This window comes from Daktulosphaira vitifoliae, unplaced genomic scaffold (assembly GCF_025091365.1).
Source record: "Daktulosphaira vitifoliae isolate Bord-2020 unplaced genomic scaffold, ASM2509136v1 Scaffold_1, whole genome shotgun sequence".
NCBI classification, from domain to species: Eukaryota; Metazoa; Arthropoda; class Insecta; order Hemiptera; family Phylloxeridae; genus Daktulosphaira; species Daktulosphaira vitifoliae.
In genome coordinates this window covers 78,980,877-79,001,441 of record NW_026099572.1, presented here as the reverse complement: position 1 = coordinate 79,001,441, position 20,565 = coordinate 78,980,877, and the positions used below count along the sequence as shown (strand labels likewise).

General features: G+C 25.1%; 3 protein-coding genes across 7 annotated transcripts in view; 2 read left to right on the top strand and 1 right to left on the bottom strand.

Annotated features, from left to right (window-relative positions):
- The first annotated feature begins 286 nt into the window (after nucleotides 1-286).
- On the top strand, nucleotides 287-12,568 carry LOC126894044 (serine proteinase stubble-like). 4 transcript variants are annotated; one of them, XM_050664700.1, is made up of 10 exons: nucleotides 287-439; nucleotides 4,566-4,742; nucleotides 4,805-5,023; nucleotides 7,806-7,989; nucleotides 8,298-9,039; nucleotides 9,116-9,306; nucleotides 9,432-9,553; nucleotides 9,613-9,780; nucleotides 11,542-11,698; nucleotides 12,208-12,568. In XM_050664700.1, the coding sequence occupies exons 2-10, from the start codon at nucleotides 4,728-4,730 to the stop codon at nucleotides 12,393-12,395; spliced, it is 1,986 nt and encodes a 661-aa protein (XP_050520657.1). In that variant the 5' UTR covers nucleotides 287-439; nucleotides 4,566-4,727; the 3' UTR covers nucleotides 12,396-12,568. The 4 variants fall into 4 exon arrangements, with proteins under 4 accessions (XP_050520657.1, XP_050520666.1, XP_050520650.1 ...); XM_050664709.1 differs by having other exon boundaries at nucleotides 319-548; XM_050664693.1 differs by lacking the exon at nucleotides 287-439 and adding an exon at nucleotides 494-804.
- An 887-nt stretch (nucleotides 12,569-13,455) lies between these two features.
- LOC126894063 (uncharacterized) lies at nucleotides 13,456-18,695 on the bottom strand. Of its 2 annotated transcripts, XM_050664733.1 has the most exons (4): nucleotides 18,301-18,681; nucleotides 16,850-16,887; nucleotides 14,102-14,278; nucleotides 13,456-13,905 (listed from the first exon to the last, which is right to left on the bottom strand). In XM_050664733.1, the coding sequence occupies exons 1-4, from the start codon at nucleotides 18,365-18,367 to the stop codon at nucleotides 13,492-13,494; spliced, it is 696 nt and encodes a 231-aa protein (XP_050520690.1). In that variant the 5' UTR covers nucleotides 18,368-18,681; the 3' UTR covers nucleotides 13,456-13,491. The 2 variants fall into 2 exon arrangements, with proteins under 2 accessions (XP_050520690.1, XP_050520699.1); XM_050664742.1 differs by lacking the exons at nucleotides 13,456-13,905; nucleotides 14,102-14,278 and adding an exon at nucleotides 14,300-15,732 and having other exon boundaries at nucleotides 18,301-18,695.
- A 225-nt stretch (nucleotides 18,696-18,920) lies between these two features.
- LOC126894074 (uncharacterized) overlaps nucleotides 18,921-20,565 on the top strand; it is a 2,891-nt gene continuing 1,246 nt past the window's right edge. The window contains exon 1 of the mRNA XM_050664755.1: nucleotides 18,921-19,099. Coding sequence (XP_050520712.1) covers nucleotides 19,036-19,099 — 64 coding nt within the window. The 5' untranslated portion in view covers nucleotides 18,921-19,035. The remainder of the gene's footprint in view (nucleotides 19,100-20,565) is intronic.

Genomic DNA, 20,565 nt, shown 5'->3' with positions numbered 1-20,565 from the left:
AATCTTGTCTATGCCACTGTTGTACATGTTTAATATATACTAAGTATTAAATTAATTAGTCGTCTTGGTGATCTCGATTTAAGTAACGTTTTGAAAATATCAGATAACATTTTTATTATAACCTGGTATGAACCATAACTTAACTGGACTTAAATTATCTATTTACGGAAATAAAGAACTAGTGAATAATTGTGTACTGACGTAGTAGTAGCACAAATGTTATCTGAGGGGAAAACCGGTTTTCAGACGACCGGTTTTCGTGATAATATTGAATACGAATTTTTCATTATTTTTCTGTGACGTTGTTGTATTTTTATTTTGTTTCTAATTATTGCTATTATAATATACATAAACAATAACGATCGAGACGGTGTTGGTGATTTCTTGGAAAACTGTTCTGTTGTTTTACCTGCACTATATTATAGTAATTGGTAGGCAGGTAGGTAGATAGATAGTTGCTGATTACATGTATATGTGTCCATTATTAGTTAGACATCTCTAGTGACCTTAGTATGTGCCGGACGTCGTCGCGGAGTGTTGAGTATTTGGTATTATTTACTTCATTTTATAAATATATATTTCGTTGGTTGTTGTGTGCCAAAGTTAGCGTTTTAAATGTGCTGTAATAATACGTAGTTAATTAGGTTTTTATTACGTGTTTAAATAATTTCAGCTTTTGATTTGTGCTTGAATAGAAATCTGAATTTTTTAGCTATCTTATTAAACATTGAAAAATTTACTTAAAATTCTATTTTTTTTTTGTTGTATTAAGAGTTTCTTAGGCAGCTGTTAAAATTTGTATGAGTAAGTTGGTTAATTATCAATTTTATTAATATAAAAAGTATACCTGTTCAATCAATACTTATGTAATAGTTTTATAAAAATCGTTTTCTTGAAAATTTTTCTGTTTTTTTATATTTTTATTTTGTTTGAGCGACATCTTCTGGGATTTTTAATTCGAAATGTGTGCTTTTAAACATCAGATTAATTTAATGAATAGACTAGTATGTTCTTTAATCAAAATCCGACAAACTTTTTAGTGCCACTGATAGTTTAATTATTTCTATTTAAATTATTAAACTATGAAAATTGCAATTTGAATTTTATTATTAAAAAAGTCAGCCATTTTTTCCGTCAAAACATTTCTTTACTTAAATTATTAATGTCTATTATTTAGCGAAAATAATTTGTACATCGAATATAACTAATTATTCTTAATTATTAAAAAGTAATGTGATGCGTAATCTTATTTTTAAGGTTAAAGTACATTATTATATAATAAATTAATTGCTATATCAATTTTCTTTAAAACATCGGCTTATAAAGATTGGTTAAGAAATCTCGTAAGTTGTCTAATTAGTGGTAATTAATAAAAATCCCTGAAAAAATGTTTTTAGTATTTACCAAGGCCTAGAACCAAATGTTCCAGAAACAAAAAACACCTATAAACATTTGATATTCATCAAAAACCAGAACCCACCAAAACCAAAATAAAAATTAAAAAAAAAATTTTTTTTATTAAATATAGAAGTTATATTGTTATATAACATATAAGTTATAATCCCATAATTAAAATTGAGTTAAATGTAATAAGCACCGAAGAATACCAATTCTATAATCCAAATAGTGTGTGTGAACCCTAAATAACCAAAACTATTTAAAACCTATACTCTTAAACACTTATAACATCGATAATAACAAAAAAACACTTTTTGGTATTTATTTTATATTAATCACTTGATAATAATTAGATTTATAGATAGTGTCTCAACTCATATTTTGGATAATATTTTTTCTCGACATTTATTGTACTAATAGTCACAATTACTAAACGTGGCCCTGAATACTGACCTTTCAATAGTTTTGAAAGTTTAATGAATAAAATTGTTTAAATAAAAAATATAGCAAGTAATATTAGTAAATCAATTCAATACAATAATAATATAATTTTAATTTTCTGATATGAACGATCACTATATAAAATACTTAGTGTAAAATCTTGAATACTCTTAAAGTGAGCTTTACACGTCGTGTGTGTTCTTCACAGTATATTAATATTCTGTATCAAGAGTAAGGGAAAAAATTTCTATTATTTCCATTATTCTTAACAATTAACATGTTAGTTTAATTTCTAAACACCATGAATACGATTTAAAAACACATCAACTTTATTTACTTTTATTGGTTGTTTTTTTACTTTTTTACTAACAATTTTTACTACGATCTGAATATGTTAGTAGAATTAGTAATTTGCTTTGAAAAAATCAAATAAAGGTCGTCATTGAATCGATATTTTTTGACTGATTATCATTTTATATAATGTTAAATATTATGACGAATTTTTTTGTGTAATTTACGATCACATTAGAAGTAAATAAATGTGTAAGATTACAATAACTATATAATAGTGTTGTAATGTGATATGCATAATTAGATAAATCATTGTTAAGTTATTTATCTACATTTAATTTTAAACATTTTTTTATACAAAAATTAACAACATAGTTGTCTGCTATTAAACACTTCTCCATATTTATCAAATACTTATCCTACTTAATCATTGAAGTATCATTGATAATTCATTAATCAAGATTTCAAAGCTGTAACCGTTAGTAACCCTCCTGTTGTAGAATTTTATTGTATTATAAACGATCAATAAATAACAGGCAAGTAAAAATAATATATTGATTCAAATCATACAAAAGCTAAAATCTACGAAATCTCCAAGTAATTTTTGTAGTTATGCTTATATATAGAGTAGTCATTATTAGTAATAATTTATTACATTTAAATGCATAATGTTTTTTTATATTCAAACTTGTTCGTTTAAAGTAAGTTTTTATGTCTCTTTTTTTTTACCACATTTCGTTTTCTGTGCGAAGCTTTTAATCACAAATAAATTTAGATTTATTTTCAAAAATCTGTTGAAAAATAAATGTAAATATTTTAAAAAGTACTCGTATGAAGAAATCTTTATTCCCATTTTTTTATAGTCTATTGCAATACGCATCTTTTTCATTATATTTCTCAGTTATATGGTTACATTTAAACAATATTGATGAAACAGCAGGTAAAATATGTATTAAGATTACCAAAATCTGGCATTTTACTGATTTATTAATAAAATTACAAAATAAAAACTATAAATGGTATATTAGTAAGTTTAAAGAAGGATTCTATCCCAAAAATTTTATATAACTTTAAAGCACTTTCTAGTGTGTTTTCCTAATCATTGTATATTAAAAACAACAATACTATTAAAATTAAAAAATATGAATGTGTATTTTATAATTTTTTTCAGGAGATTTCAATATTAATAATGATATATATATTTCATTAGATAAACTAGTACAAAAAAACCGGGAGTATTATGAAAAATATAAATATTTTATTATATGACTGGTTTCGATAATTGTCGCCATCAGGTATACAATTAAAATAAAATAATTAAATATCAATATAATTTAGTTTACTATAAAATATGTATCATTATACTTAAGAATTTAAAGTTTTATCAATGATATAGGGAATAAACAACTAAAATTGAGAAACCTGACCTAATTATGCTCATTATAAAATGATAACAAAAATAATTTTGGTCCCGAAAGTTCAAAGTTTTTCAGTGATAAATACTGATTTATTTTCTTATATACGTTAGATAAGAAATGATTAAAATAAATAATGATATTACACTGAAATTATAAGCTATTATAATAGTTCTTAAGTTTAAGAATTGTCAGTTAGATCTGTTTTACTCTGTATATTTAATATTTAGATAATAAAAGTTTTAAATTTAAATTAGGAGAACAAAATTCTTACATTTAAGATAAATATTATACATTTTTTTATTAAAAAATACTTAAAATATATTTTCAAAATTCATTCTATTAGCCCAGAATCATCAAAGTTTGCGCAAGTCTATATACGTATCGGTATTTAGGAGGTTTAAATATGAAAATTGAATAGACTAAATTTAAACTTGACACTAATCATTTTTTTTTTTTTAATTTTATACTATGAAATTTTCGTAATCCTTTTTCTAAATGATTCTAGAAAAATTAAAAAAAATTCATTAAAAATTAAGATTAAAAAACTTGCTTTTAGAATAATGTAATCTTATGATAAGGAGGTTCGATCCACCTTTCGCTTTCTTTATTATAACTACTATTGGTATACTTTGCTTGGGCAAGTAGGACAAATATTTACTCATGTCCATGCCGAGCTCCATTAGCTTAAGCGCGTGGACCGCAACTAGAAGAAATATGACTACTATTACAATGGTTAAAAGGTTTTATTGAGTCTAGTGAAATATGTATTATGAAATTCAAGTTTATTTAATTAATTATTTTAGTATTATAAAACCAAATTATTTGGCCTGTTATAAAGAGTGGACATAGTGTTATTATTTATTATGGCGCGTCGCCACTGCTGATAATCTTTATTACTTTTATTTTAATTTGCTTTACGTATTATTTGTTTGTGATTTTTCTTGATTCCTTTTTTGTTTCATGCGACGCTTATATATAATTTTAACGTATTATTTATTTTATTTTTGGACTTTATAGGCTGAGTAAAATATTGATAAGGTAATATCGCTTCCAGTTTGAAATGTTTATTTGTTTTTGGAAAATAAAAATGTTGAATGAACTTTAGACGACTTCGTTGGGTTTTTTAGTTGAACATTCCACTTTTAAGTCACTTGATCACAAAATTCATCCAAATAGTAGATGAGTACTATGATGGTAAGAAACAATTAATAATTATATGTAGTAATTTAATGACGTGTTGTGTATTTTAATTTTAGCGTTTTTATATTTTCACAACGGTATCATGTCTAATTTTATACATAAATTATTCAAATTCTGCACCTCATCCGCCATCCCCTTGTCCAGATATATTTAGTTATGAAGGTTCCGAACCTGAAGCCAACCGATGGTATGGTGAGATATCCTTAAAAACAGACGAAAATCTTGTGGGTATCCGGCTAGATATTGAGTTGGATCGATCTTCAGATTTGATGGTAGTAAGTTAAATTATTTTAGTAACTGCAGTATAAAATTATTTCGATATGAGTTTTATATAATAGCATTTCGCAACACTTTTCTAAATCAAAAACGTAAGTTAAAAAATCCTTATATTTTTAAGATAGACTTGATAATATTTTAATATGTGAAATAATCATAAAAAAAATATGTTTTTAAATTAATAGTGCAAGTAGGCGTATTGTGTATTAAACACACTTTTCACTGGTATATTCTTATGTTAAATCGCGCCTGCCGCAGTAGGCTATCGGACAAAAATGTTTTAATAAAAATTTCTCTAAGCTTCAATGTTTCTATTTCAACATTTGTAAAATTTTTTTGAAATAATTGCTATAACATTTTGAAACCTGAATGGATTAAAACTATTTTTTTTAGATAAATATCTTAGGTATTTACCTATCATTTGGTATATTTTTTTTGAAAATCTGACCTTTTATCTGTCAACAAGGGGGATTTAAATGACAACTTTTGCACAAAAAATTAACTTATGAAAATATTCTGGAAATACTGACACTTTCATATATACCTTAAATTAAAGTTTATGTAATTTACCTTAATTAAAAAAAAATATTTGACCTCTTGACTTATTTTTATGGTAAAAGCTACCACCACATTAAAAAATATGCTATTTCTATGAAAAAATTCTGGATTTTATATTTTTTATTTTTTAACTTTATAATGCTATAATTTTTTAAAATTTAGGATTAATACAATTATTATATGTTAAATACTTTATATTTACCTTTTTAATTCAAAATCATTTCCCTATATACATATGGCTTTAAATCTTTAAACAAGCGTGTAGAAAATAGAATATTTTCTACTTAACTTCTAAAAATGTTCCGGAAATACTGACACATATATATAAAGTTGTTATCAAACAGCCATTTTCTTAATTAGATCATTTTCTATTTTATAAAATAGTTTGATATGTATGTTTCCATTTTTTAAAAAAAAGGTTGACACCCCTATAAGACATAATGGATGAATATAATAAATATTTTATAATAAATAAATATGTAACTATCAAAGCCAAAAAAAAAAACATTCATAAAAAATGTATTATTTTAAGAATAATTGAGTGGCTAGTGTTAAAAGAATCGCCTTTTATATGTAAATGACCCCCGAAGTTGAACAAAAAATATTATTTTGGTATAAAAAATCAGTTTTTCTTGTTGCTATAAGTTTCAACTAAATGTTTTTTTACTAAGTTTTATAAAAAAGTTGTATTAATTTTAAAATGAAAATTTTTACTACAATAATTTTCCCTAGACGTGTATCGACCACTGCAGTGCCTATAAAAAAACGGGGGAAAAGGTTAAAATACAGTTGGATTGGGTTACATATAAATTTGTCCATTACAAACAAATTTATTCTATACAATTTTATTTATAACTATACTAATTTTATTAAACACAAATTATTCATAAGTATAAAATAATGTAAAAACATGTATTTTTTTTAACACTTATAAAATATTTAGTAAAACAGTAACAATGAAAGGGCATAAATTAATCGTGAATAAAATTAATAGTCTTGGACATTTTTGCTCGTGTTAAATGCGTTCTTAATTTCTTATTTTAACTTCGAAATACATTCTAACATCTAAACATTTCAATTCTATTAAATTTATCATGTTGTTTTTGTGGTCATTTTCAAACCTATCATCATCTCTACGTAAAAATTTGTAATTTATTTGAATTTTATCTCATTTAGATTGAATAACTTCAATGAATATCAAGGACAATATCATAGGTTTCAGTTATAAAATTAAATAATTTTACTTTATTATTTTTTTACTCTATCTGTCTGTACTCCACCAGTCTATAATATTCCAATTTTTTTAATACATGTTATTGTATAAATCATTTCTAAAAAAATTATTTTTGGTTTTACTTGAATTTAACAATGGATTTTTACATTTACAATACACTAAGTGTATTTATTCATAAGTAACAAAAAAAATTTTCCTGAAAAGTATTACATTAAGATGTTTAAATTTTTTTATGCGTTTGTTATAAAAGAAACAAAATATATTACTTTATAACTGTTTATAATTCCTCCGTAAAAATTACAATATTAAATTATTGAAAATAAATTTCATGCAAAGTTTAATTACTATAATTAGTATTTATTCATATGCTATACTTATAAATCAAAGAATTACTAATTAAAATAGAAATCAGGAATTAAGTGTTGATATTACTTTTAAAGTAATCCATCCAATTTTTTTAAATTAAACATTATCAACAAGTTTGTAATGAGGTGTTACTATGATAGTGGTATTAATAACTGTCAGATATCGTCTATACTCGTCCCAACTGTGCTAAGTTGACACTGTGTCACGACCCCACTGTGCTGCTGTTTTATAAACTGTCCTTGTGATATTTGATATTTGATACATTTTTAATAGCTTATTTTATTATAATATGTCTTTTTAATTATTTTTCAGTCTAACATAAATGCAAATAATTATGACTCCTCATTAGTGATTTTATAGAAGCAGCTTGAGTGTTTAATTAGATATTTTTATTTTTATATCTATAATATATACAAAATTAGTTAAACTGCTACTATTATTTTATATCAAGGACTTATGTAATATTTTTGTGTGTTAAACAGACACTTTAATAAAAGATCACGTTTTGTTGCGCTAAAAATTAATTATAGCTTAATTGTTACTATATTACATTTGTTTTTCAATATAAAATATAGTTTAGAGAAGCCATAAATTATTTATTTTAATTGTTTGAACAATTTCAGTCGTGGATGGGTGAAACTACATCAAATGACAATGTCAAATATACTATCTTAAACTTAAATCAAAGACTAAGACCTGGACCAGCTGTACTGTCTCGAATTATGGTGAAGTTTAACCGGACGACAGGAAGTCCTCGAGTACGCATAATTCGATTAAATGGTCGAAAAATTTGTCCTGAAGATTCCCGTAAGAATTCCTTGGTATTTTTTTATTATTGTTGGTATTATCTAGTATAGATTTGATAATAGAGTTATGTACAGTAATTTGATATCTATAGGTCATGTTGTCGTATTTTAATATTTTAATTAACTGATTAAATGATAAATGGTTGTTAATTAAAATTAGCTTTAAAATAGTTTAAATAATAGATAATACCAACATTTTTTAGGATAAAGTTATTTAATATGCAATTTTGTATAGATACTTTGATTTTGTAATTTCTTTTGAGATTTAGTAGTAATGATTTTTCTATGAGTTTTTTTTGCGTTTATCAGATTACAGTTCAGAGTACGATATTACCACAAAATCCACGAGGCCGTCTAAAAGACCTGATCCAGAATTTGGTGAAAATAACAACGAACATAACATTGATGAATTCTCTCCAAGTTATATCAATAATGAAAATAATCAAAATGGTAACAACAACAATTATGATAAAGATAATATATACAAACCGACTACACAGTCACCATATGGTGGTACAGACCATTCATCAAATAATTACAATAACGTCAATGATAATGATAGTAGACCATATAACAATAATAACAACAACAATAACAACAACATGAATAAAGTAACTTCTACAGTTAGGCCTAGCGTCAACCCCATCAATAAACCTAATACAGTGTCTTTGCAAGCCAACACTGATTCAAACAACAAGGATCAAATAACAGGAGTTATTGATGAGTTACTGAGTAATAATTCATCTAACAATAAAACTGTTATTATAACTGTGATAAACAATAGCGACGATCAGAATCAAAATAATAATAACAGGCCATCTTCGAACAACAATAACAATAGACCATCCTCAAATCAAAATAATAATAATGCCAATTCTAACAATCGCCCAAATTCTGGAAACAACAACAGTGGTAGTCGCCCCGTGTCCACAGATAGTAACTCTAATCCATCTAGACCTCTGAATAATAACAATAACAGACCTAATGAACAACAAACATCATCGTCTTCCATTCAAAAACCCAATAAAAACCCTTCAGATTCCTTTAGCACGTATGTATAACATTATACAATTTTATTCCTAACTTAAAGTGGTTGAAAATCGCAAACTGAAAATTATGTATTGCAGAACAAACTCGCAACAAGTTAGCAGTTCAGTTAGTTGTGGTGAAGTGAAACTTGCAGTGCCATTAGTAACAGCTGGACAGTCGACACTCCGTGGTCAATGGCCATGGCATGTAGCTTTATACTTAATTGAGGGAATTAATCTCAGTTACAACTGCGGTGGTTCCTTAATATCAAAAAACAAAGTCATTACAGGTATTTAAAAGTATTAATCTTTGTGAAAATCAAACATTTATTGTTGAATTTAATTTTAATTAATTTTTATCTAAATTTAATTATAATTTATACGTACTACTAATATTGTATTACATATCCTATAGCTGCTCATTGTGTAACTACTAAACAGAACGATATGGTTTATAACGCTAGTAAAATAGTCGTCTATCTAGGTAAATATCATCAATTACAATACAGTGATGAGTTGGGAGTCCAAACTAAACAGGTGAAATGTGATGTTACATTTTTTGAGTTTTATTTTTTATGTAATGATTTTTGGTCCAGGTCATACGTATTAATGTTTATCCATCATACAACAGCAGTAATTATTTGGGTGATATCGCTGTGTTAACTTTGTCATCCGAAGCAGAGATAACAAATTATGTGAATCCTGTATGTTTGTGGGAAGAAAAAACTAATGAGTTGGATGATATAGTTGGAAAAGAAGGAACGGTAATAATATTGATTTTAATGAAATAAAAATGGATTTTTTGAACTCAAAAAGAATTGACACTTTGAAAAATGTAGGTTCAATTAACAAATAAGACTACCAATAATTTTTACGAAAAAAAGTGCAAAGAGGGGTATCATGCAGATGTTTTTGTTTCCATTCTAGACTAATAATTTCACAATAATCTTGTATTTTTTATTTTATTTTAAAATTAAGTAATTTCTTGGAAACTTATTAAATTACAGACGGAACAAATTGTGTTATTTCCTCAATGCGAATTTCTCATTTTAGCAATATTAATTATGAATTTTTTTCTGACAGTATTTTATGTGAAACACTACTATAAAAGATTTTCTGACTTGGCTTATATTTTTGAATATGATCTAAGGTAACGACACCAGTCATTTGTAGTTCCAAGGCTTTAGCAATTTTTATGTTTTATATGAGCCTTTTGAAGGTTTTGAAAAGTTAATTTTTGTTTCCTTATTAAATTTCATAGTTAATTAAAAAATCAATATATTATTTAAAACTTAAATTATTCATTAAGTATTAAACTCGATTACTAAAAACTAGTCCATGTACCGATGACTGGTGCTGTTACCTTACTGTATAAATTTAATTAAAAAGATACAGCAAATAAAATAAAGTCATTAATTTGTAATAACTAAAAATAAAGTTTATGGGGGTGGTATTAATAAAAAAGAATGATAATGGCATCATCCAAAAAGATATAATAAATACAAGTACTTTGTTTCTAGTTATTACTTGATAAATGTAGTTAGTGTGTTAAAACTAGTGATGGCATTTTCAAATATATTAAACTTTCGAATTGTATTTATACAACCGAATAGTTTATTTTTAGCATAAACTATCGAATATTTTTACAATTCGAATTGTTTTTGGAATGACTATCGAATAGTTTAAATAGTGGACAACTATCGAATAGTTCGATAGTTACTATTCAATATTTCCGATCACTATTTAAAACTACTCTTACCTGATATCTGCTGGAACAGTGATGATAGAATATCGGCTGGTGATTTATAGTTATTTAATATAGTATATATTTAATATATATTTATAGTTGTTTTGTAAGTGTTATTTAAAATTATAGTAGGTAAGTTAATAAAGGTGAATTATATGGGAATTATATAAGCGTATATATTTTAAGCAAAGAGTTAGTTATTTTAACAAATGTACATTTTAAACTTGGTGAGAAAAGTTAAGACTATAGAGACACAGTATAAATAATACACTACAGTATGTAGGGAATAATCTTAAAGAGTTACTTGATAAAAGAGATTTTTGAATGAGAAAAAGAGATAAGTGAGTGAGAGGAAAAACAAGGTCTTCAATCTTTATATAATGTACCACAAACGGAATAAACAGGGATTGGGCGTCTCGAATGTGTCACACTTTTTTATTGACACATTTAGTCATCAGCCCATATTCCAATCAACGCAAAATAGTTACTTTAATTAATTTTCCTTATTTAATACTTTTGTGGTGCCTCTAAGACGCTGAGAAAGACAATGACTCATGGCTATTTAATAGTGGCCGAGGTCAGAATTAAATGCGTAATAGTGTTAGCGTATTCTTTTCTGTGGTCTGAGAAATAAAAGAGATATTAATTTTTTTAATATTCTAGAGGAGAATATTAATAATTCTATGTCAAAAAGAAATCGAGTTGATAATATTTTTTTTCAAATATTTTTGTTTGTTTTCAATTTCTGTAATAGTTTAAAAATAAATTATTTTAATAGGTTGTTGGATGGGGTTATGACGAAAATGATGCGCCTACTGAAGAATTGAAAATGGCTAAGATGCCTGTCGTATCACATCAGACGTGTCTTTGGAGCTATCCACAGTTCTATTCAGAATTTACATCAGATAAGACATTCTGTGCTGGGTTCAGAAATGGTAAGTAGTATAATTTTTGATACCTAAACTATAAAATGATCTTTTAGTTTAATTTTGGTATCATTATTTTGCTTTTTAAAATTGAGGATGTTGTCCCTATTCCAGAACACAATTCAATCTTATTGATATTTATACTAGTAGTTTAAATATTTTCGTTTAAATTTGATTCCAGTGTACATTTTAAACATTTTGATTGATCCCAAATTAATTATTTAGAAGTATTATTTAGTATTGAAGTTAATCATATTTGATTATTGTTTTATTGCTTAACGATTTTATTTATTTAATATACTAATATTTTTATATACTAAATAGCAAAAAATATTTGACTGATATATTAATTTTTTTTTGTTTCTGATAAAAATATTTTTAATTATAAAACAAAATATAGTTTTCCCAATAATTTAAATTTTTTCATATGTGATTTTTTTTATCATATTTAACGATATAAATAAAATAAAATAAAACAAAGTACAGTTTTTATTTTTTATGTATGCATTTTTATTTAGGTACAAGTGTTTGCAATGGTGATAGTGGTGGAGGCATGGTGTTTCACAAAAACAATCGATGGTTCCTCCGAGGAATCGTTTCCATTACAGTAGCCAAAGAAGGTCTCAGAGTTTGCGACACGAGACACTATGTTGTATTTACTGATGTTTCTAAGTATTTAGATTTCATCAAGAAAAACATGCGATAATTTGCTCAATGAAAATATACAAGACTTATGTAACCATACTATTTGATTTTATGACATAACTGTGCAAGATATAATCTAAATTTACTTATTCATAATTTAGTGTTTAAGATCTTTTAATATCGTAAATTATACTATTATTATTTTAAGGTTTACATAAAAAATTTTTATTTATATTTTACTAAATAGTTAATTTATTTTTGACGCTTTTGTCAATTGTTATGTCTCATATTATAATCACAAGTCTGAATTCCTTAAATAATCTTATAAATGGAAATTTATAAAATTCCTCAATTTATTAATGAATCAGTCCGTATATTCTAAAAGCATATTTTTAAGTAATAAAATTTAGTTTTAACTAATAAATCCAATTCGTTCTATGGAATTCGTTCAGATCTTCCATCTGAAGATACTCAATTTTAACTTCAATGCGAAGCTGAGAAGGTATTAATTTTACTATGATGTGTTTTTTTTAATTGTATTCAATATATTTCTGATATTCAATTAGAGATTTTTACGAAAAATGGATGCAAAGTACAAGATTAGAATCGTCTATTGGTGGAGGATTGTTTTGGGAAGAATTTGTTAAGTTACTAAGTATGAATGATACTTAAGATTCAAAAGTTTAAAAATACTGAAGAATACATTATTTTTATGAGCATTTACTGTTAGTGTTCGACAATTTAGGTTATGTAATTTAAGAAAATGTTGAATTTTTCATGAATGAAAAATTTTTTCTAATTACTTAATAATAATCTTCCTTTTGTCATGGTTGAATTTTTACAATTTTCAATTACTAGATTTATGAACCTGGGTAACTTATTTTCCAAAATTTAAATTTAGCGTGATTTTTATATGAATACTATTGAAATCTTTATGATAATTTTTAATTGCTTAAAATCATATAATAATTAAGATAACTTTAAGCAAATGAGACAATTTTGCAACTCCACATTAATATGATATTACCAATATGATATTTTATAAAATTTATCAATTTCTCATAAAACTATTAACAATTTTAATGCTTTGATAAATTTAAAAGAAAACAAATTTGTATAATACCCTTCACAAAGTGTGTTTGATTATTCAATATTTTCTAACTACCACTTGGTTTTGGCAAGTATTGGCTTAGTTGTTGGCCTGTGGATATCATAGACATAAGTTGTGACATATCCATTCCTCTAGTGGGAATGAGCATGGCGGAAAACCCTCCCAAAATAATAGTTGACCCCTGTTGTTTATCATTGCTTCCGCCAATTCCTCCAGGAATGCCTCCTAATCCTCCTGGAATACCACCCAATATGCTAGAAGGGTTATACGGCGCAGCTGTAGTTGTGGTGCTAGTAGTTGTTTCTCCACCCGGTAAAACATTTGAAATGCTTGAAAAAGGTCCTTTTGCTTGGACTTCTCGTTCTGTGTCCGATAGTGGCATATTAATAACATACTTAGGATTAATACTCCGAATACCAGTCATCATTGGTTGTTCAATTTGTACTTTTTTAAAATTCATCTAAAAACGATGAAAGAAGAACTAAAATTTCTAACGATTTATCATTTAATTATCTACTGGATATTAAAGTATACAAATAAAATTGAATATGAAATTATAGAGTGTAAGGATCAAAGTAAAATATGCAATGTTTTGCGGTGCTGTAATATATTATTATTTATTAAATTAATTGTTATTTTTCTATAGAAGTAAGAACATTTTGATTTTCAGCTACGTTATTCTGAGCAAAGTATTCTGTTTCTGCTAAGTAGTTATCAATCATAGCTTCCATTGCTTTGTCTATGTTATCTAATCCTTGCGCCATGTTTTCGTACATACCATCATTTGAATTTACTTCTTTGTTGTTGTTTTCCATTGTGATAATTCTAAACGCCTATAATTAGGTAGAGAAACTGTTATTGTAGTTAAATAACAGATGTATTAATACATCACGAGTTTAAATAAACTGAGAACCTAATCAAAAATAATTGTAATAATTTCTTACAAAATCATTCATAATTTTTAACCATTTTTTATATAATAAGTTAAAATTACTAAGGTAAGATAAATAGCATATTACTTATAATACAAACTTATATTGTTTGAAAAAACGAGATTTTTATTTAGAAATGAAACTGTTAGATATGTTAACTAAATATTAAACCGAACAAACGTATCACAAATAAAAAATAAAAAAAGGATCATTAAATAACAACACTTGTACGACAAATTGTTTATAAATGTTATGTATTCAGTAATCGAATTATGAAAATACCAGTATGAATTTATGACTGTTTTTTAAATATTTGTAAAAATAATTATAAAATCTAATTTAATAACAATTTTTTTTATTTTTCATTTATCTACACTTATTGTTAGATGAATCGCATAAAAAATATTTATTTTCGATGTATAAAGGAGTAAATTTAAAACGGACCTTGGGCCTCGTAAACAATATACAAAGTGTTCAGTAAGTAAGGAACCTGTTTCCTTACTTACTGTACACTCTATATAAGTGTGTCACGTAAATTCGTTAAACGAAAGATTTTAATTTTGTTTAATTTTACATTAACTTCCCTGCAAGTGATCTATGATTTACGTCTGGTTACTAGGTACAATAAAGTAATTACGCACTAATGTTAAAAATCAATCTTATTTATTACATAACGAATATTTATTTAAAATCAGGTAGGTTCATATTATTTTTTTATAATTATTTAAAGATTTTGAAATTCCATAAATAGCTTGAAAAAAACTTTAGTAATATTTAGATTAAAAATGAACTATAATAATAACAGTATAAACCATTAACGTGTAAGATATCTTAGTACAGTAAATGCTTAGTAAAAGTTAAAAAAAAAAAGCTTATAATAATAAAATACTCATAGGAAACTAGGATTTAAAGGTTACACATCGAAACAGTTTTGCTAGTTTTTTTTTTGCATTCTCGTGATATTTTGATCTAATATATTCATTGACAACTTTAGTAATGTCAACTTTTTCATCATTTGAGTGGCGGTATAATCCATTCATACCAGTACCAGCTTGAGTCATAGATTGCTTGGTTACATCACACATGGCATGAGAAAAATTATCGGAACTAGTAAATGTAGTCAGTGGACCCAAACCAGGCATAGATCCACTCATCTGTGTCATTCCTTGAGCCATAAGGTCGCAAGTGCCACTTTGTCCCTTTTCGGAAATCATAAAGTCGCCTATCATGTTGGATTTAACTGTTCCCTGATTGTCGCCTACTTGTTTCATCATTTCAGTCTCGATTGCTTTTTTCCATATCTCATTAAATGGTTCCCATTCGATCAATTCGGTTACCGACCGCGGAAACGAAACCTGCGGTTAACAAACCACAGCGTATACCACAGTATAAAATAGATTATTCTCAAAACATCACAATACAAATTTTCATAGTTATTGAAATCAAATTAAATACAACACTTATGAAACTTTTATGTAACCAATACAAGTTTTAATAGTTAATACACGAAAAACAATTAAAAAATAAGCAATGAAATTGTAAACATACTTTTGCTTTTATTATAAAATTTAATAAAGATTAGTGAAAAATAAAATATATGAATTTTCATGTATATATATATATGTATTTTTTTTAGGTCTAATATATTATTTATATCACTAGATGTTGAACTGGGGAGGGGAGTACAGATTACTTTTTTCTTTTGGACAATATTTAATTAAAGAATCTCGATATGAGATCTAAAAAATTATGTACTACTCCATAGACAATTTTTCATAGCTTAAAAAACGAGCCGGTTACTATTACGTACCCGGATCTAATATATCACTAGGGGTTGATGCAAAATAAATTTTACGATTCTAAGATCTACTAAATCAAATTTCACAAAGTCTAGTGAAAATGCACAATAACTTCCCATTAGCTTATGGTAGGTTGTTGTGAAATATGTTTTTTAGGGGACTAATTGTTAAACGAATATGTGCTAGTACGTTTTCATGTCCATGACTATAGTACCTAATATATATATATAAAATTACTGCTCTCTTTATTAACACACAATTTAATCAAGAATTATATTTTTAATTGTTATCTGGCAAAAAATATATTCTTCATACACTGCTACTCATCAAAAATAATAAATAAATAATTTAAAGTTATCGCTACTGATAAGCTTCACAAATTTTTTAATCCATTAAGTGTTTATTTAGATATTCTTGGAGAAACGTTTTCAACTATCTCGTATATACGTTTCATAATTTTTACTGTTACATAACTAGAATTAACGAGTCACAAGAGTAAATTGTGAAAAATTGACATTACAATATAAAATGTTTAAGATGGCGTTTTCTGTTTAGATACATAACATGTTAGGTATCCGAGTGCTTGGCTGATCCAATTTACCGTGATTCTAATTCAATCTCATTTTACGATACATTATTAATTTTTAAGGGTAATTATAGATCATATACTTACTGGGACTTCGTTATTTTCATTAGAAGTAGGAGCTGCTTCTACAGAAAAGATACAAATAGTTAGGCGTGTATATACAACTAATTTTTATTTGATTTATTAACTCAAATTGAATTTTAAAAAATCGATCTTAGTTAATTGTAATATTATTACAGTGTAATATTTTAATAACGTCATTTAATTAACTTTGTAATTAATTAAACAATTACATCATTATAAAAACAGAAATATAATTAATTTCTATAAACTTGTATAGAACATTTAAATGGTGTTCAAAAAGTGTGTTTCAAAATTTAGAACCTAAAGGTCAAGTCTAACTTCTTTAAATTTAAGTTTGATATACATTTTTTAGATAAAACCTGAACTTTCCACTGTAACTATTTTTGGGCTAAACTCATAATTATAAATTTGCTGCTATAGATGAATAGTTTTGTAAGAAATTCAAAAGTTCAAATTCAAAACTGAGAATAGCGAAGTTACGAAAAAAAATATATACATAAATCTTAAAAATTAATAACTGCAATTTTATTTTAATAAGTATTTTTTCAATCATCAAATGAAACTATAAAATTTCAAATATATAGTTTATAATTTTTTATAATAATTTAATTGTTTAATTAAATCATTCATTACTAATTAGTATTTATCTCTAAAACTAAATGTTATGATATAATCTGAAGTCACATTCCGGAATCAAAGTAGAAATTTCACAAAGAATTGACCTAAAAATTGCAAACAGCAAAATGGTTGTGACCTACGTTATGTTAATAATAAAAGCATATATGAACTTCAGCATATTTTCTAAAGTTATATTTAATTTATCATTTTAAAATCAGATATTTATATCATGCCGAATTACGTTTATTATATTTAAAGTACAATAGATTAGTGTTTTGATATAAAAAAATAGAAAAATCTATTTTTTATAAAAAATAATTTAAATTTTTAATTAAAAATTATAATAAATTATATGATTTATTTAACAAATTATAGAATTTAAATATAAATTCTGAAAAATAAAAAATAAATAGATTTTTGATACACACACAAATAATTTCGAAAAATAAATAATTTTAATAAAAGAATTTTGTTACTAATTAATACATCGTCGTTTTTATCACAAAATCGCACAACTACGAAATTATTCAGAGAATAAAACACTTTTTTGTATTTCCAACCCTGGAAATAGGTTTTAATACTTAATTATTTCAAGAAAAAATAGTAAATTATTCTAAAAATGCTTAAAATATGCATCAATATTATAAGTATTTATTTCGCAAAAATAAAAAATATAATAACATTCTCAAAACGCAAAATTGCAATTACATGTTTTTGTTTGTATGATATTTTTAATTATTTTCAACAATATTAATCAATTTATAGCAAAATGATAAATTATTTACATTTGTTAAAGAAATTATAAATTATTTATTATTTATTAAATGAAGTATTACCTGTATTTGAATAAATGCATATCAATACAAAGTACATTAATTTTACCAAATCACTCCAATTTTTCATTGTGATTTAAATTCAAAATTTTATAAATAATAAATTTTAAAATTCAAAATATTTTTTTTTTTTTAATTGAGTATTATATTTAACGTTCAACTCGTGAATATTATATGTTAATTAAAACTGGTAGTGCACTCGGACAGTTCAATTCAATGGCTAATACTGTCTTCAAAACATAGATAAAAAGGTCCCGTATAAAAAATGCTAATTTTAGTACCTATTAATAGGACACTTTTAAGTTTTAAGTATTCTCATTGCTGTAAACCCTTTTAAGTTTTGCATATGATAGAAAGAATAATTGAAATTTTGATAAAAGAACATGACCATGTTCCACATCCGGTTGTTTTCAACGAAAATAACTCATTATTAACACAAAAGTCGTTAATTTGTTTAATATCTATTATTACAATTACTAAATTGATATGTATAATAGATATGATAATAGATATGTAAATCCCATTTATTATCAAATACCTAATTATAATTTGTTATTTGTCATAATATGGTACTGTAATTGTGTTCCGAGGATAATTGTTTGCATCTATAAAAGGTTCAAATTTACTAAATTATTACATTAGTGAACAAGATAACTGAATTCTGATTTATAAAAAGTAAGTTTTATTGAGTAAAATTTGATTTTTCATCTTTAACCTGAATTTTCAGATAGTAACAGAATGAAATCTAAGAATTTGACTATTTTTGTATTATTAGCTGTAACTTTCCAATTCGCTCGTTGTGGTAAGTATATTTGTGTATATTTAAAATGTTTATACTTTATATAAGCTTAATAAGTTTCTAAAAATTAATTAAGTAGGAAATAAATCAATTAATTTTTAAAGTAACATAAAACTTTTGTAATTTTTGAGTTAAATCGAAGACTTTTTCAGCGACAGTGGTAAACTTGTAAACAGACTTTTGTATAATCACTACAATTTTATGAAAAGATTATTAAAATATTGGACCATTATTACTTTTTTTTTATTATTATTATAATTAAAGGGCTTGGCGAAGAACCATATAATTTTAATTTCCTTAAAGAAGCATTTTTATCAACCGTTTTTCATTAAAACTAATGGTAAAATGTTTTTTCCTGACTTAATTAATTCTATAAATAATAAGAATGTAAAATTTGTTTTTGTAGTCAATTATGTAAAAATGTTTTATTATTTAAATTTACTGGTCTGCAAGGAATTTTCATCCAAAACCAAAATATAATTTTATAAACCCATTTTTACTGATTTCAAATCAGCAATAGGAATTTCGCATATGGCCTAAGTAATAATCCTTCAAAAGCTCAGTTGAAAAAGATCTATGTTTTTTACAATATTTCAAGTTTTGAACGCCCCCTATATAAGGGAAATTTGTCCAATTTTAATAAAAAGTATGTCAAATGAAAGATGTACTTATAATGTATTTAGAAAAAAAAAATTTGTGCTGATATATACATTTTTCAAAAAGTTATAGCATTTTTAAGTTGAAAATTTAAAATCGAAAATCGAAAATTTTAACACAAAAATAGTGTTTTTTTAACTACGGCAGCCGTTTAAATGTAGAAGAAAANAGAATATTTTAACACAAAAATAGCGTTTTTTTAACTACGGCAGCCGTTTAAATGTAGAAGATAAAGTGTCGGGACAAATTTTTTTTTTTCATTTTGTAGTACATAAAATAAGCTTTAATTTGATATATGTTTAAAGGACGCAGTATTTCCGGAACATTTTCAAAAATTAAGTTGAAAAAGTTAGTTTTTGTAAAAAAGTTGCTATTTTAAATCTCCCCCAATGAGCAGGTTAAGTGTTAGATTTTCAAAAAAATGATATCAAATAAAAGGGAAATATCTAAGCTTTTAGTTTAAAAAAAATTATGTTGNTCGATGATCAGGTTAAGTGTTAGATTTTCAAAAAAATGATATCAAATAAAAGGGAAATATCTAAGCTTTTAGTTTAAAAAAAATTATGTTTGATTTGTTGATTTTTCAAAAAGTTATGGAAGTTTTAAGANTGATTTGTTTATTTTTCAAAAAGTTATGGAAGTTTTAAGAAAAAAAAGTGAAAAAAATGACAAAATTTACCGATTTTTAAATTTGTAATTTTTTTTAATATTTCCCCCATTTGCGGAGAATGAGGGAAAATTTTTCAATTTTTAAGGGTAATGTCTTCAACTAGATACGATTTGTGATCTTTTGACGTATTGTTGAAAGAAAT